This window comes from Simochromis diagramma, unplaced genomic scaffold, assembly GCF_900408965.1.
Source record: "Simochromis diagramma unplaced genomic scaffold, fSimDia1.1 OVJJ01000382.1, whole genome shotgun sequence".
Lineage (NCBI taxonomy): Eukaryota > Metazoa > Chordata > Actinopteri > Cichliformes > Cichlidae > Simochromis > Simochromis diagramma.
In genome coordinates, this window is record NW_024386734.1 from 78,268 (window position 1) to 96,685 (window position 18,418).

An 18,418-nucleotide genomic window follows, 5' to 3' on the forward strand; every position below is an offset into this window, starting at 1 on the left:
TGCTTTTGATTACATTATAAAATGAAAACATCGAAATTCACGTAATAGTTATTTGCTTTTTTCACCCACTAAGGAGGATTTTTTATTTTCATGCACCTTCTAGACACTTTGTTCAATCTTGCTAAGTGCGTCATTTCACACTACTTTTGTACTTCTAATTCTTTTTTATGTCCTATCCACAATAAAAACAAAAACAAACTTTCTGTCGCATCTTGGCTTAAAAGATTCAAAGGCTGAAGGAACTAGATCCTAGTTGGCAACTAGTGACACAGGCCTGCAGCCTCAATGCTTTTGAAATAAATACAGTCAAACTTATTTCTGTGAATTAAAAAATGAAAACGGGAGGCTGCAAGTGAAGCGGTGAAATTGTTGTAGTAACTGTACAAAAATACTCTTGAACAATATCGTTACGACACTTTACATCAAAATAATCTAAAACAAGCATGTCTACTTAAATATTTTGTATTTTAATGATTGTGCTGGGTTTACCTATTTAAATTCCTTTTAACGCATAACGTCTGTTTTTGCATTTGCGATTTATGTAAGAAAATCATATTTAGATTTGTCTTAAATCATTTGCTGCTCATTTGAAAAGCAATTAAAACACCTAATTTTGTTTTTGCTTGTTTATTTAATTGCTTCCCAACACACCGGTCAGCTGACAGTGCCATCGATGCCAACGATCAAACATGATCAATATAAAGTTAATACTGCCGGGGTGCTGAAGTGGATAGAGAGATATGTGGGTGTAGCTGTGGGTCCCAAATCAAATTCTGATTGGAGCTCTTTAACACATCTGACTATGAGTCTGAATATTTTTAAATTGTGCTATAAAAATCATAAAAGGATCTCGTCACATCATTTTTACGCACACTCACGTGGCTTCCTTTCATGCACGTCCGAAGGTTTAATTGGGGTCACCGCCAATTTCAGGAAGTTGTTTGTAAGGTCTAAAATGGCGAGCGAGCAGGTGAGCCTGTAAATGACGCCTTTAGGCCGCGCGGACGATGTTTGCCAACTCTAGCCTCGTTGGTGGAGCTCGCTAGCGCCAGAGGTTTTATATCCAACATGAGGGCGACCTGTGCCAAACGCGGCTTAGGCTTCCTTCGTGTCTGCGCCCTATCCTGCTTCGTCTTCCTGCTCTGTTCCACTTGCGGTGGGCAGAACATGGCCTCTCACCAGCCCACGCTGAGGCGCAGTCGTCGGAGTCACCAAAGCGCGAAGGACAGAGGAGCGCACCACCACAGGCCGCTGACCGACGAGCAGAAAGCGGACCAGAACCTGCAGTTCATGCTCAGTTTGTACCACAGCGCAGCCGAACCGGACGGCAGGCCCAAACAGCACCGGAAGTTCGGCTCCAACACGGTGCGCCTGCTGAGGCCCACGGCGTCATCGGTGCACTACCTGCCCGCGTCTGGAGGTGAAGAATAGCTGACTAATCTTGTTAAAAGTATCGAACTAATGGCGGGAGGGGTTTTTATGTGGGCCGCAGATTTACAGAATCCGAGGATTAGTTTCATACAGTGACTAAATTTAAATAAAGAAAAGAAATCATGCCTAATAAACTGCCCTTTAGTTAATTAGATTTTTACCTCTGTCTCCGGTCAATCGGAGCTCAGATGATGTGTAATACTCATGTGCTTATTTTAACACCAGCCTCCCCATGATATTCGTTTAAGTTTAGTTCGTGTTTCTGTGTGACTGAAAAAGGATTTTGATGTATTTTTCAGTATTGTGGTAACCACGTGCGACCTTCCAGCGACCTCACAGGAAGCAGTTAAAACACAGCAAAGCTACCACGTAGAACTAAAACTAGTCAGATAACTTACTCGGATAACTGAAGAGGTTTGTTTGGGAAATATTAATAAAAATATACCATTAATACAAAACAGCCAAATGTCATACAAAGTGTAGTGTGTCCACAGATGCTGCAGTAAGTAAATAAGACTGCCCACTTTTCATGCAGTGCATCTGTTGTGAGTCCCATGTGTCTGTGTAGGTTCTCACCTCTTACTCCAGCTTTCTCCCACAGTCCAAACACAGGTCAGGTTAACTGGTGAATCTAAATATGAGCAGTTGTCTATGTTAGGTTAGGCTATGAAAGCTTGGTGATCAGTCCAGGGTGAACTGGACTACAGAAGAGTCTTAAATCTTCCTAGTGGTCAGCAGGGGCTGCAAAAAAGTAGTTTGACTGAACAGAATTGTCACTACACCCATGTTTTATATAAAGTAGAGTTAATTGGGTTCAATGATTAAGGGGTGGGGGGGCTCACACAAACATTTTTCTGACAGACATTTTTACTATAAAGATATTTAAGTGATATTTAAGCTGTTTCAGCAGCTGGAACATCTTCAGGACGCATTTAAGTACATTTTGTAAAAATCTCTTTAAGAACTTGTGAACCTGAAACTCAGACTTAAACGCTACGTTATTTTGTACTGCACAACAGCTTTTACATATATTAATGTTGGCTCTGCTTTGCTCAAAGGACTTGAAGCAGTCAGTGAGGGATCGATATGATTGATGCTGATTTATTGACTTTGTCTCCTCCTTTTCTTCAGACCACTGCTACACCTTCACGGTGCAGTACAACCTCGACACTCTCCCCTCAGAGCGACTGGTGAGAGCTTCTTTTGTTCACCTTCGCTCTTCTCCGCCCTCTTCTTCCTCCACAAACTTGAGCAGCGAACAGGCCGTCCAGCCGCCCCGCTGCAGGGCTCAGATCACCGCGCTGGGTGCAGAGAGTCTGGTCACCTTGGAGCCTCACGAGCGGTGGACGGAGACGGACATCACTGCACACATCAGCAGCCACGTCCTGCGTGGGAAGGATCGAGGCCGGGGGAGGCACTTGACCCTCACTGCCCAGTACTGGTGCACAGAACCTGAGCTAGCTGAAGAGAGCAACGGCCTCCTGCGGTGGTGGAAGATTCTGTCTCGAGGGAGGACACGCTGGATCGGTGAACCTCACCTCGAAGTTCCCTCTCTTCTTCTGTACCTGGAGGAGGAGAGGGAGGTGAAGGACTGGATGGGAGAACTGCTTGGCACGGAAGGGGAAGGCATCATGAGGCAAATTGGGCAGTGGCATTTTTCGCTTCACCGCCGCCGTCGCTCCAAAGATTCTTCAGAGCCTCAGGATCCTTCACTTGACGCACTAAAGAATGCCCCCACTTCCTCTTCATCCTTCTCCACCCCCACCTCATCCTTGATCGTCTCTGATATCCCCAGCTACAAACACAAAACCAACACACCCAAAAACCGATGCAAGCTCCACTCTTTCCGCCTGTCTTTCGATGAACTCGGCTGGGGCCACTACTTTATCGCCCCGCCCGTCTACAACCCTCGGTTCTGCCAGGGCGACTGCCCGAGGGTGCTCCACTATGGCTACCATTCCCCCAACCATGCCATAATCCAGACGCTCATCAATGACCTGGGCGTCGGGGACGTCCCTCCTCCGTCCTGCGTGCCCTACAAGTACATGCCCATGAGCGTGCTGGTCGTGCAAAAGAAGAAGGTGGAGTACAAGGAGCTGGACGACATGGTGGCAGAGTCCTGCACGTGTCGCTAGAGACTTGGAGGAGCACGTCTAAGTGATTTAAATATGCTTTGCACTGTGGGGGAGGAAAAAGAGACTTAAATAGAATTTCTGATGGGACACTGTTTTGAGCTTCAGCTTGGCAGCTAACCACAACGAGCTTTATGCTGGAGGGAGGAAGCTGCTGTTGTGGTTTCCGTGTGGTTTCATGGTCCCTGTTGAAGCAAGGTGGATGCTGAATGTGAATGCGGGATCTGCAGACAGAAGAAAGCCCTTACTTTCCAGTGTGCAATGACTGTACTGTAAACCCTCTGTGGCTAAAAGCACTTTGTAGATGAATATACTGCTGATGAAATTATGGATCACTAAAAAGCAGGTTAGGTCACCCTGAATGATTATTATCCCAAACGTCCCAAAAATATAACAAATGTACAAATACATAAACTAACTTTGGGTAAACACCAGTCTACATATAAGATTTAAACAGAATAAATGTAAAATCTCAGTATTCAACCTTAATCTACAGGACTTTTTCTTCCTGTGTGTGTGTCTGTCTGTGTGTTGTTCTTTGTGTAAATCTGTTTCACGGCATTAAAAAAAAAAAAAAAAAAAAAAATCTGGATAATGTGACGGCACTATGCCGGGCTGCATTCTTCAGCAGGAAATTAGATGCTTGTTTAAAAAAAAAAAAAAAAGTAAATAAAAAAACAATTTTAATGGACAAAGGGGTTGACCTTGTTGGCTGTAACTGTAGAGGCGTTGTGACGTTACGTTCTTGATGTTGAGTGTGAAAGAAAACAAAGTGTTGTAATGGAAAAGTGTCATTTTATATAAGTGAAAATGAATAATAAAGTAAAATGCATATTTTGCGTAGTGTTATTCATTGCTAGTTTTGGTATTTTTAAAAGTAAGTTGTTAAGTAACAACTTTGAAGAATTTGTTTGTTTGTTTTTTGTTCAAAAGCCCCAAAAGACCTACAGACCTGCAAAGACAACTGGATTTGATCATTTTGTGCTAGCAGATGATTAGGTTAGGTGTTTTTTTTTTTTTTTTTTTTTTAAAGCTTCGAATGCTGAACTAACAAAATTAAAACCTAGTGTTGTTCTTTCCAAAAGCTCTGAAAACAGACCTTTTGGAGCCGAACGCTAACTGTTAGTATTAATGTTTCCTTACAAAACTGCTTAAAACCTTAAACTGCGGCTGCTACTTTTTAAAAATGTGCTTTTATCTGCTGATGTTGACATTTTAATTTAAATTTGAATGATGTTCCTAAACTGTTGAAGTGCATTAACCCACTGAGTCCAACAGATGGAGCTGTTATCCCTTTTTTTTTTCTCCCAAATGCATGAAGTTTACAGGAATGGGCAGAAATTCTGACATGATTCTTTATGTTTGTATTGCCCACAGTAAAGTTAACAAACGTATCTCTATAAATATGCACACAGCACATAAGCAGGGGTGTAAGCAGGTTTAATTCTATTTGCTTTGCGTGCAGTGATCTTTGGGGCATCCAGGTTAAGTTTTCCTTGACTTCACTCCGAGGGAATTCCTCTGAGGAAGGTTTTGAAATTTGCATGAAGCCAAGCAGGTCAACCAATCACAGCATGCCCTGTATTACACATACAGATCACCTCATGACACAGAGTTGAGGACATTGGAGGTCTATTTTCTTCATTGTTGGCATTTAGTGCTCATTGTCACATTTATATTCAACTTATTTTTCTTTGTTACTTGTAATGTCTGTGACTGAACTACAAAGACTACAATTTAATTAATAAACTCTCTATTAATGCCAACAAAAATTGTGAAACCAAAATTCAGACCTTATGATAGTTGTCCAAATAACACCCAAAAGTTCACTTTATATATATTTCCACATCAACGACCAGTTGATGTCTTGGCCTGAAAGCATCCACTCATGGATGTAAATGACCTTTAATGTGGGTTTAAAGATCAGCAGAGGTCACATTCACAACAAGCACACAGGACAAGGGCTCAAACTCAGTTTTACTAAGAGTCACAATCGGAAGATCACATCAAGAGGAAAACACATGTAGCCCATTAGCCTGCTTTAATGAATAAAAATAAACCCAGGATAATGATGCTCGGTTTTAAATATTTTATTATGTTTTAATTTGCACCATTTGTTCATTTAGTGTGATGAGAAAAAAAAATCCTTATGATGTAAAGTTAAATAATGAACCTTTTTTTCTACATCTTTATTAAAGTTGAAGGCCTTTTGGGAGTACCAGATAACACAATAAAACTGCTATAAAGTCGAAGTCTTGGTACCTGATATAAATCTTTTTTTGATTTTTAATGCCTTGGATCTGGTAATACATGACCTTGTTTCAAGTCCTCTTCCCAGAAATGAGTTCAGCCTCATCAGCCCCTGTATATTGAAAATTGTTATATATAATTGTTTCATATTTCTTTTGTAAAGCAGAACAACTGGGAATTAGAGGAGAAAGATGTCAATAAAGGCCTCCTTCATTGGCTGTGATCCGTGTTTTTGCTATTAAATTAAAAGGAGCCTTCTTTGGTAATAAGTAAATCTTTTAGCAGTCTTATAGCTTTCAAAGTATTAACAGTAAAAAGTTTCAATTTAGTTTTGACTGAAGTCACTGGAGCTTTGGCAGTAAAGTAAATCTATCCCCTCTTAAATTCACTGTTTCCCCCTGTGACTTTTCTGTTTACAGATATGGAGTTTATAAGGTGACTCTTGAGCTTTTTAGAGGCAAATTCATCCACACCGGCCACAAGAGAGGATGAGGTGGCAGGTAGTGTTAAGATTAAAACTTTATTTTTAAATATAGGTTTATGGACTACAAGCTTTTATAACTGTAGAATGAAATCATATTCAAATGTAAGAATATTATTATTTTCATCATTATTACTATGACTATTACATGTATCTAATAAGATTTTCATGACATATTTCCATACAAAAGTCATGTATAATATAATATAATATAATAGAATAGAATAGAATAGAATTCAACTTTATTGTCATTGCACATGCACAGGTACAGGGCAACGAAATGCAGTTTGCATCCATCCAGAAGTGCTTTAGTGATATAGATATATTACAATATATATTAGCAATAATATAGATATGTGAGTATATTACAGAAATGGGTCTATTATGGTATGTTATATGTACACGGTATGAAGTATGTTGTGAATATTCTATAACTATAAGTATGTACAGGCTGTAGGGAGTACAAGCTATGTACAGGATATGAACAGGATATAAATATGAAAAACTATACAGAATATGAAATAAATAACTTTACAGAATCTGAGATATACAGCTATACAGAAATGGGAACTATGCAAGTTGTAAACAGTTGTAGGATTAAAGATTATCGAATGTACAGAATGATTATTTACACAGAGCTATACAGTAGTGCAGTTAAGATAAGTGAGGGTGTAGATAGTTTCTACAGAGGCTATATAAAGTGCTAGTGGTTGTGAGTGGTGGTTCAGTCCATGTTATTATTGTGTGTTTGAGGGTACAGTTGTCCATTGTGGGTGTGTGTGTGTTCAGTCCATGTGTTTAACGTGGGTCAGATGTCAGGAGGCAGAGTTCAGGAGTCTGACAGCTGTGGGGAAGAAGCTGTTCCGGTACCTGGTGGTCTTAGTCCGGAGGCTCCTGTGGCGCCTCCCAGAGGGCAGGAGGGTGAAGAGTCCATGTGATGGGTGACTGGGGTCTTTGATGATTTTCCCAGCCCTTTTCAGACACCGCTTCCTGTAGATGTCTTTTATGGCAGGAAGTGGTGCTCCGGCGATGCGCTGGGCAGTTTTCACGACCCTCTGCAACGCCTTCCGGTCCGAGGCAGAGCAGTTCCCGTACCAGACTGTTATACAGTTGGTCAGGATGCTCTCGATGGTGCAGCGATAGAAGTTCACCAGGATGTCTGAGGACAGGTGGTTCTTCCTCAGAGTCCTCAAGAAGAAGAGGCGCTGGTGAGCCTTCTTGACCAGCTTGGAGCAGTTGGTCGTCCAGGTGAGATCCTCGGAGATGTGGACTCCCAGGAACTTGAAGCTGCTCACACGCTCCACAGCCGTCCCCTTAATGTGGATGGGTGGATGTGGGTCAGCATTCCTCCTGTAGTCCACGATGAGCTCCTTGGTCTTCTCGGTGTTAAGCAGCAGGTTGCTTGTGTCGCACCACTCAGCCAGACGATCCACCTCCTCCCTGTAGGCGGCCTCATCGTTGTCACTGATGAGGCCAATCACCGTGGTGTCATCTGCAAACTTAATGATGGTGTTGGAACCATCAGCAGGTCTGCAGTCGTGGGTGAAGAGGGAGTAGAGGAAAGGGCTCATCACACAGCCTTGTGGTACACCGGTGTTCATTGTGATGGTAGATGAGCAGTGGTTATCCAGCCGGACATGTTGGGGGCGGTTGGTCAGGAAGTCCAGTAACCATTTGCAGATGAGGGAACTGATGCCCAGGTCTGTCAGTTTCCTGATGAGTTGTGAGGGGTGGATTGTATTGAATGCTGAACTGAAGTCTATAAACAGCATTCTGGCGTAGGTGTTGTTGTTGTCCAGGTGTGAGAGGACAGAGTGCATTGCGATGGAGACTGCATCCTCTGTGCTCCTGTTCTGGCGGTATGCGAATTGGTGGGGGTCCAGGGTGGGGGGGAGACAGGATTTGAAGTGTGCTAGGACCAGCTGCTCTAAGCACTTAGTGATGATGGGGGTGAGTGCTACTGGGCGGTAATCATTGAGGCAAGATGGGTTGGAGTTTTTGGGTATCGGGACGATGGAGGTGGATTTGAAGCAGGCCGGTACCACAGCGTGGGCCAAGGACAGATTGAATATGTCTGTGAGCACTCCTGCAAGCTCCCCAGAACACGCTCTGAGAACACGCCCGGGGATGCCATCAGGGCCTGCAGCCTTGTGGACATTGATCCTGCTCAGCACCGCTCCTACATCAGTGGGGGAGAGAGTCAGAGGTTGGTGGTCTGGCGTCATGTCTGCTTTGGTTGTGGTTGTGGGGTTCCCTCGCTCAAAACGAGCATAAAAGTTGTTGAGCTTGTTGAGGAAGGAGACATCAGAGGATGCGGGGGAGGGTTTGGTGGTCCTGTAGTCTGTGATGGTCTGGAGTCCTTGCCACATGCGTCGGGGGTTGGAGTTGGAGAAGTGTTCTTCTACCTTCTTTTTGTAATGGTGTTTGGCTTTTTTGATGCCCTTCTTTAGATTAGCCCTGGCTGTACTGTAGGCGTGTGCATCTCCTGACCTAAAGGCAGTGTTGCGGGCCTTCAGGAGGAGACGAACATCCCGGTTCATCCAAGGCTTCTGGTTGGGGTACATGGTGATCCGTTTCTGGGTGGTGACACTGTCTGTGGTTTTGGAGATGTAATCCAGTACAGATGAGGCGTACTGGTCCAGGTCTGTGTGGGTGAACATATTCCAGTCTGTGTTTTTAAATCTGTCCTGGAGCACTGCGTCTGTCCCCTCTGGCCACACTTTAATTGTCCTCACAGCAGGTTTCACACGTTGGATGAGTGGTGAATACCGAGGTGTGAGGAACAGGGAGAGATGGTCCGATTGTCCAATGTGGGGGAGGGGTGTGGCTTTGTAGGCTCCAGCCAGGTTGGAATACACATGGTCTAAAGTCTTGTCTCCTCTGGTGTGGCAGGAGACATGTTGGTGGAATCTGGGGAGGACTGTCTTTAAGTTGGTGTGGTTGAAGTCGCCAGCAACAATAAAAGCAGCCTCGGGGTGTTTATTCTGGTGTTTGTTAATGGCTGCAGAAAGTTCTTTCATGGCCAACCTAGCATTAGCGTCGGGGGGTATATACACGGCAGTGAGTATGATCGAAGTGAGTTCTCTGGGGAGATAATAAGGTCTGCATTTGACCATTAAAAAAGTAATATAATATAATATAATATAATATAATATAATATATGTATAAATCGAATTCTAAACAGGCCATCGGTGAGGTGATGGATTTTAAGAAGGAGCAATAATTTTATTTTAAACATCCTGTTAAGTGTACACAAACATTTCTGTTCGTCCGTGTCTGTAAGTGGGTCACAGAAAAGCTGTCATCACTGTTTACCGACACTCACACACCCACCTCAACGTGGATATCTATGTAGGTTGAGTGACGCGCACGCCACACACACAAATCTGGTACAATGTGACCCCTTTTAGAAAAAAACTCTCATTTTATTGTATTTTATGTTCTCATGCCTGTTATTGTGTTTCTTATAATCTTTCTTGGAAGATAATACATAAAATAAACTTTCCTAAACTGTGCATCAGTTTCACTTTACAGTCTCCAAACACGCACATGCATTTAGATCAAGTAGATTTAGCTCTGCAGTCCTTTAGGCTCATGAGCGCTGCACCTTTACCCCGTGTATTACACACTCTCATGCAGAGGGTGTTTCTTTTTGAACAGCTGAAATTTTTACTTCTTTCAGAATCAGAATACTTTATTAATCCCTAAGGAGGTTCAGTATCACTTTATTAATAATATCTTCATGGAGCTGTGCCACTGACTCTTTGTCACATTCAGAATTTTCCATCTTTTTAAACTTCGTGTCACGTCCAGGAGTTTTAGATGAAAACAATGCATCTCTGAACCTTGTTATTATAACCGTGTTATTGTATGTAATGAGTATAATTGACAGTAAAATTATTCACTTCCTCACATCTAACTTGATAACTATGAATTCCTCTGTTTTCATAAATTTTTTATTAAACAAAATATTTGTAGACAGAGAAATCATTTAAGCATTTAAATAATTTAATTTACACCCTCATGAGTGTTTTAAAGCCATAAATAAGAAAATAGAGATATAAAAAAAATAATTTTTTATTTAAAAAAACAAAACAAACCAAAGTCTGACTGGTGGGTTAAAACTCGTCATTTAAAAGGCAGAAGATTATTTAATCTGTAGCAGTAAGCAGTGATACTTCAATCACCAAATGTAATTACATTTAAATGTAATTTAATCAAAATTTTCAGGCAGTAGTAATGACCAGATTTCTTCATTGTTGCATTGTTGCAATTTAGACACGTGTACACACTGTCTTTGCATCACTAACAGTCAATCAAAATTCACTAATAAAATATAGAATAATCTACCTTATTTATATATTATTTATTTATTTGTGTGTATTTATTAAAAATACACACACACACACACACATACAGACCCTGTGTGTGTGTGAAGAAAGATTAGTGCTGGTGGGACTGAATTTATGTGACACATTAGCAAACAAAAATGACAAATATTTAAGAAGATCTAAAAACAGTATATTAAAATGCAAGCAAATACAACAACAACAGTAATAATAATAATTCACTAATAAAATATAGATGATGATAATAATAATAATAATAATAATAATAATAATTATTATTATTATTATTATTATTATTATTATTATTATTATTATTATTTCTTTATTTATTGATGATAATGTCAGTCGTTACTGATTTCATTCTTATTTACTTACACAAACACACATGATCGTGCATGTTTACCCACCAACCCACAGTACTGTTACTGTGTATCTTGTACATAGTAACAGTACATATATTATACATTTTGAATCTCATTTGTGAATATAGTGTTATTTAATGCAAACCATCATGGTTACATAAAATAAAATACAGGGAGAATTGTAAAATGTAAGGCATGTGTAATTTATTTACACTCATGTCTATAGTTGTTATTTTGCCCGAGGACCTGCAGCGTTGGCCTGTTACGGAAATATTTTATGACTCACTGACGGGAAATATTCAGTTTTACAAGGCCTCCCTGTGAACTACTTTGGGGGATTTCGTGTGTGTGTGCAGTTTTGTCCTTCTCATCTTAACCTCCTCTGACAGATGTTGCACACACGCGCGAAGACATCCACCGTGATTCCCATAAACACTGCGCACACACATACGGAGAGCAAATAAACCTGTAAAGCTCTAAAAGGCTTTGAGGTAAAGTTGATGAGTTATTGTGTGTGTTTGTGAGTGCGGTAGGGGATGAAGTGTGTCAGCAAGGTAGTCATATTGTGTGTTTACTGTGTGTCATGTGTTCTTACATTGTACATAAAATTGGTGACACACCGCACGCTCACAGCAACAACATGAGAGAACGGTCTGTACTTGTTAGCAAATTACACCTAATCATAACAGACCTGCTTAACAAGGTGCACTAATTGTAAACTGTAGAGGCAAATCTAAGGGGGGGGGGGGGGGGGAGTTACAGTTATTTTGAAGGGTTAAATTAGCTACAAAGTCTAAAAACCTGGCTGTAAATATCTTTATTTTATAAAATTTTAACAGAACTGACTTGCTCAGAGAAGATCTGACACGTAAGCTTCGGCTTCACTTTTAAGTTCTCCGCTTGGTTAAGGTCAAAGATGTGAAGTGGACAGAAAGTGTCTGAGAGAACAGCTTACTATGAACAAATAAAGATTCTTTTTTTTAGTTACAACTATACTCGTTGTAGTTTCTGACTTCACTGACTAATTTTTTGGCTTAAACTAAATGCTCTTCAGTCTTTCTTTTAAGTTAGGGCTTGTTGCTCTTGAACTAAAACATTGATGTTATTTGTTTGTTGTGAAATTAAATGTCAGGGCGTCACTGCAGTCAGCAGGATTTGTCATTTTGATGTTGTAAATGCTAGTGCCAAATGTCACAAATATCCCTCAATAACTGAAAACGTGTTTCTCTCTGTCTGTGTAGTTTTTGCACTCTGGTCGAATCAGCGAGGCTCACTGAATGAATCTGAACATAGAAGCACATTTAGAAATGAAATTTAGAGATAGCCTGAATACAAACGAGAACTATCTGTCTGGATTTGTGCCACCGAATCTCTAATCAATACACTAATGGTAGATGGTGTGCCACGTTAGACAAACAAAACACGAGAGTCAATAGTGTTCCTGTAGCACATTACCGATAAGCTAAAAATAAACGTGTTTAAAGATGCAGGGTGAAAAAAAAACAAAAAAACTGGGTTTTATAAAAGCCATTGCTGAAGTAAAAAAAAAAGAAAGCACAGCTGGAAGAGGCAGACAAGATTTTTCATTAGCACCTCCAGCCGTGAAATTAAACTGCTGCAAAAGCTGATTTATATGTGCTGTAGGAACATCAGAGAAATATTGTATCTGCTTTAATGTGAGACTTTCTCACAGATATCCAAGTCAGCGACATGTGATTATAATTTCTCTGTAACTCTGGTGCATAAAGCAAAACTAGGTTACAGCTGGAAGTGATGAACTTAAATTCAAAATTTATAGTTTGTACAAAAGCGTTTTAAATTCGTGACATTTAGCTTTTGTTGCATAACTCAATAAATAAATAAACTTTGTTTGAGTTTGTTTGAACATAATGGTCTCGTTCATATTCTAATACCGACTCAAAAACATACGACCGGGGCCCTGTCACAGCAAAGTTACAAAGAATATTATGAACATGTTACATTTATGTTATTAAAAATATTTCATTTGGTAACAAAGTAACTACAAGTCTTAGTCACTTTAGCAAAAAGCATCGTATTTATGTTTGTTTTGAGACATGTTACATTGTCATGTATATGACATATACACATATAATTTTATGTGGACTAGTTACAGTTGCGATTGTGTGTGTGTTTATAAGAGTACTGTCCAATTAAAAACAAATAATTCAATAAATCTGCATTCAGTGTTTAGCATTTGGGTTCACCTTTAAAAATGTCAAACTTATGGATAAAGATGTTTGTCTATTTGACAGGTAGAAACATCAATCTGGACTAAGTCAAACCCAATGGATGAAAAAGTTATTGTTCAATTATTAACAATTGACAATTATTGTTCTGTTAGCAACTTAGGTTAGTCTGTTTTTCTAGTTGCTGATTGCATCAGTATAAAGTCATGCAGAGGAGAAATCCAGGGAGCCAATTAGAAGACAGTTGGCTTGAACAGAGAGTGGTGTTAAAGGGGAGATAAGCGCAAACTTAGAGGCTCCACCAAAGCCATTGAGAACCTAACGAGTTAAAACTGTGAATCATGCAAAGATCCTCTATTAGAGTTTAGAGTGAAAGTATGGAGCTGGGAATGATACTAAGAGTTCCCCCTTGAGGAGCTTTTGTGTGGCAACTGTGATTTTTACTGATGAGCAGTTCTTAAACTACTTTATATTTTTGTAATATAAACTTATGAATTCAGAAAACAGGCTTTTTTGTCCTTTAAATGCTTTAAATTTTAAATTAACTAAAGGTTTAAGACTCCACTTGGGCAAGAATTATGAAAACTATATTTAAATATGTATATATATATATGAGTTGTCGATGTGGCAGGTAGGCTTAAGAAAGAGCCTGATTTTTTTCTAAATTATCATAACTCTGGCTCATTCTACTTCTGATTACTTTTAAAGAGAGAGATAAGTGATAAGCGCTGCCACTGCTGAACCTTCACCATATTTACTTATCAAGCATTTATTGACTTCCACTCAAGGCCTTCCCACATTTATATTACCTTCTGGGTAACCCATTTCTGTGAACACCAGCCTGCACAGTCCACACGAGGACTGAATGCTGGTCAGATGAGGTCATGTCTGCAACCCTTCGATCAGGCCGTCCAGTGGAATTCAAGTTGAGAGTTCAAGTATCATTGCCTAGTCAGGCTTTTTTTTTTTCCCCAGAGCTGATGACAGTGGCCTGCCTGTGCTGCAAGAAAAACTGGCACAGTCACACCATGAAGACCCTGACATGATGATTAAAGTTCACTGGATTTGCTTTCCCTTTGTAATGTGGAAACTTTTTTTGGCAATGAACATGAGACAAAAAAGCCAAACAAACACATCAGTTACAGCACTCATTGTATTGTTGACGCTGCTGATCAGGAAGGACCTGACCTGCCAACAAAAGCCGATTATAGCTTCTCTTCTTGTGTAGCTTAAAGAGAGTGTTTCAGGGTTTTTCAGTGACGGTAAAGATGGAAACTGTTTCACATGAGCACAGGACACAATGAAAATGGAAACTATCACAGTCAGAAAAGAAATCGATGTTTAGCTTTGATTAGAAGTTTACATTCGTAGACATGGATGTCATGGTAATTTTGAGCTTTTAATGAGTTTTTGAGGGTGAGATTGTTGTACAACAAACATCTTAAATTACTTTATGCTCCAGAGTACACATACGTACTCTGTCTATGATCTGGTGCAGTACATTTTATTTGTAATATTCAGTACATTTAAAATATAGTCAATAGAAATTTGCTGTATCACTACCATCAACACCTGCTTATTTCACCTAACAAACTCTTTAGAAAAAAGAATTACAAACTTGAGGAAACCACAGGTGAAGTTGCAACAAAACGCCCCTGAAGCAGCTGCAGCGACAGTGTTTGTTAGGTTGTGTGAAACTGTCTGATTGCATGATGGAGGCAAGGTACACTGAGGTGGAGTTGCATCATTCAAAATTGCAGGTAAGTTCTAATGATTGATTCAGAAGAACTGATCATACCATAGAGCAGGAATGTCAAAGTACAGCTGGAGACATGTCTTTAAAGGAAAACAAGCAAAGTTTGACAGCTTTTCTCGGTTTTTCCAGTTCATATAAAAGCACAGAAGTCTTCTCGTGTAGGCTGCCTGTAAGCAAGCAACAGTGTTTTAACCCATTCAGTCCATGCATTTTGTTAACTATATCTCCAATCCAGAGTTGTAGAGGGACTAGAGCCGGCTGTTTTGCAGAGAGAGGTGGGGTAAACTCTCGACGGGTTGCCAGAGTGTCTGTATTCTTTTTTCTTTTTTTTTTGTCTTTACAATTCAAATTCAATTCAAATAATTTATCTAGACTGAAAAATACCTTTAACCTTCGGCACATCCTCACTCCCTTATAGAGTTATGACTGGCTTGTAGTGCGCAACAAAGAACAGAGTTACACTATGAGGATCAGGAACGTAATATTACTTTTAGTGTGTATAAATCTATACAAATGTTGCAGTGCAAAATAGTACTAAACCAACAATTCAAACAAAAAAAAAAGCAAGCAGGCTGACCTGCAATCTCCACATAAGATGCATTTATCCTAATATGTTGAGTAATTGATTACTCAACATACAGCCCAGGCTGTAAGTTGACATTTTGGCTTGCTATTTTGTGTCTTTGGCACAAAAAGTCTGAAAAGTACTGCTTTGCACTACCGTATATACATGTAGAGGAAATTCTTGTCAAGTAAAAATGTAAAAATCCCCCTGGTAGCATGTATACATATTTGCAAAGTGTAATGCAGCTGGAAACAGTTTAGTGATGTATTATTAATAGCTGTAATATAATCAGAAGACAAAGGACACGACTTTGAATACAGTTTTTATCTGCCATGCTTAGGAGGAGAAATATGCATGTCTCTTTAACTTGTTCCTTTAAATATTTAAACCAGTTGCAGATAACCAACTCTTGGCACTGGTCCTGCATCAGCGCAGCACAGCCGACACAGAGCCGGCGTGGAATAACAGTCTTTGCTGTTCTCCTCCAAAGCCCCCAACAGCGTCATCTGTCCCTGAAGTTTCTCTGCTGTCAACACGATAAGTCACGCTTGGCGATAAATCACGACGCAGATGTTCTGAGTTTATGTCGTGCTGATTCCTGTCAGTCTTGTGGGCTTAATGGTGAACAACATTACAGGAATCTGCACAGTAACTTTCCACTACATCCAACCTCAGATCCTCTTTATGAAATCCACCTCCACTTTGTTTCATTTCCAAGTATTTTAACCCTGTTTCTGCTGTGAAACATACTCAGGATTGATTTACATGAAAATGTTTCCAAAGGTCAGGCTTAGTGCAGTTTACCAGTGATTATTTGAATCCACATCCAGATGTAGATCAAGGAATTAGATGTTAGATGGACTCTTTACAATTGTGTGATATTTTCTCATTGTTTATGCAGGGATTTTCAGCCTTGGCAGACGTACGTCTCTTACTTCTGTGTTGGTGCAGTATATCCCATAAGATAAGTAGTCCAAGGGTTGCTTTCGACACACAGGTAGAGACGCTCCTGTTACTTTGTACCTGTGTTAACACTAATTCAGTGAAAATACAAACTACAGACTAAGATTAGCTTCACTGGCTGCACTTTAGAAGGTGGAAAACACCAAAACTTACTTTTTTATTTATTTATTTTAAAAAAAATTATTTTTTTTTTACATCCACTGATCATATACTGACACTTGGTTTGGACTCCACATTGTAACACACTAGATCAAACTGTAGTGTCATTTTCAACATGTAGTTCAGTACGATGGAGTTCATCTGCAGCGCCTCCACATGCCATGTCACACATGGTTATAAAAGCATAAGCACATGCTGTAAAGCTGTCTACATGGTAAGCAAAGAGACAAAAATGAAAGTAAAACATGTAAAAAAAAAAAAAATACTAAGAGGAACAGAACGTCCCATTTATACTTTCAATTTAAATTTCAGATATTTATCATTAAACAATTAAGTTTAAAACACTTCTGATAAAATTTATTTTAACTCTATTTAAACCTTCTTCTGATTTTTTTTTATGAGACTGATAAGTGATAAGCTTTGGCACTGCTGAACTTTCCCACATTTACTTATCAGGCATTTATTTACTTTTTATCTCTGTGAGCCAGAAGCTCAGAATTTAGACTCCTCTAAATGCTCAGTTTTAGTCTTTTTATTTTTTTTAAATTGGATTTTATTATGTCAGTGAGCGCATACGTTCCTAATACAGTTAGCTTAGGTGTATAGCACAGAAGCCCCACCCACCTGGTGGATAAACCTTCTGTCTTCAGCCAATCAGGGGAAGGTTTGTTTAGAGAGAGGAGAGGCGCTAAAACATCTTGTTTTAGACAGAAGAACTGTGTGAGAATCATGCACATCCACTTGAGTAGTCCTTAATCCTGTCTTCCTTCTCTCACCCCAACCGGTCGCAGCAGATGGCCCCGCCCCTCCCTGAGCCTGGTTCTGCCGGAGGTTTCTTCCTGTTAAAAGGGAGTTTTTCCTTCCCACTGTCGCCAAATTGCTTGTTCATAGGGGGTCATATGATTGTTGGGGTTTTTTTTCTCTGTATGTTTTATTGTTACCTTACAATATAAAGCGCCTTGAGGCGACTGTTGTTATGATTTGGCGCTATATAAATAAAATTGAATTGAACTGAACTGAATAAATGAATCTTTTGAAAGCTTCTATCATTTTTACAGCCAGAAAGATGGATAAACCAGGTGATGTTTTTTTTTTTTAGATAGCTGTTCTTTATTCTGAGCTTAAACCTATAAAAGATAAACAGCGAGACCGTTTACATTGTCTCTTTAAGTCTGATCTTTTGTCATATAATGATGAATAAAACGTTCTCTTTTTGTAGTTTTAAGAAAATGAAATTTTAATTTTGGTGTTATTTTAATCTTAGTCGGTTTGGAGTGACTGAGAACATCTGCACACATCTGTCACACATACCACATGCACTGCGTCCCTGATTATGTTTGCTTATGTAAACCCTACCCTCATAAATTTGCACCAGCTACATTATATAAGGCCCTCTGTACAAGTGCATGATGTCAGTGTCCCTGGTATTCAAATATGTATTGCAGAACACAGATTGATAAAAACCTTATCATCCTCAAAGTTCATTCACATGCATTGAAATAGAAACACACATAAATTTAGCAACCTATTTCAAACGAGTTTGACCCAGCTGTCCTTGTGTTACCGTCACGTGGGCCGTGTATGGCGCCTCTGTGCTCACATTAGACACAGAAGGAAAAAAAAATGTGTTTGTCTTTGTAATAAGAAAGGACTTTCTCTGAACATACTGGACACATCATGTGACATTTAGACTGGATAAGAGAGGCAAAGAGGGTGAGATGAAGCAAATGGGGTGGACGCTGCATGGACTGTGACTCCCTCTC

The 18,418-nt window shown here is 39.7% G+C and overlaps 1 protein-coding gene across 1 annotated transcript; it reads left to right on the plus strand.

Moving 5' to 3' along the window:
• The first annotated feature begins 822 nt into the window (after positions 1–822).
• Positions 823–4,241, plus strand: bmp15 (bone morphogenetic protein 15). Its single transcript, XM_040030027.1, has 2 exons — positions 823–1,420; positions 2,563–4,241. Exons 1-2 carry the CDS (start codon positions 1,069–1,071, stop codon positions 3,564–3,566), a joined length of 1,356 nt encoding a protein of 451 aa, XP_039885961.1. The 5' UTR covers positions 823–1,068; the 3' UTR covers positions 3,567–4,241.
• Positions 4,242–18,418: the final 14,177 nt, after the last annotated feature.

Excerpts from the sequence above, each read along its gene's own strand:
- bmp15 (XM_040030027.1), top strand. The coding sequence starts at position 1,069 with ATGAGGGCGACCTGTGCCAAACGCGGCTTAGGCTTCCTTCGTGTCTGC. Across the intron at positions 1,421-2,562 it reads CTACCTGCCCGCGTCTGGAG|ACCACTGCTACACCTTCACG; the intron begins GTGAAGAATAGC and ends CCTTTTCTTCAG.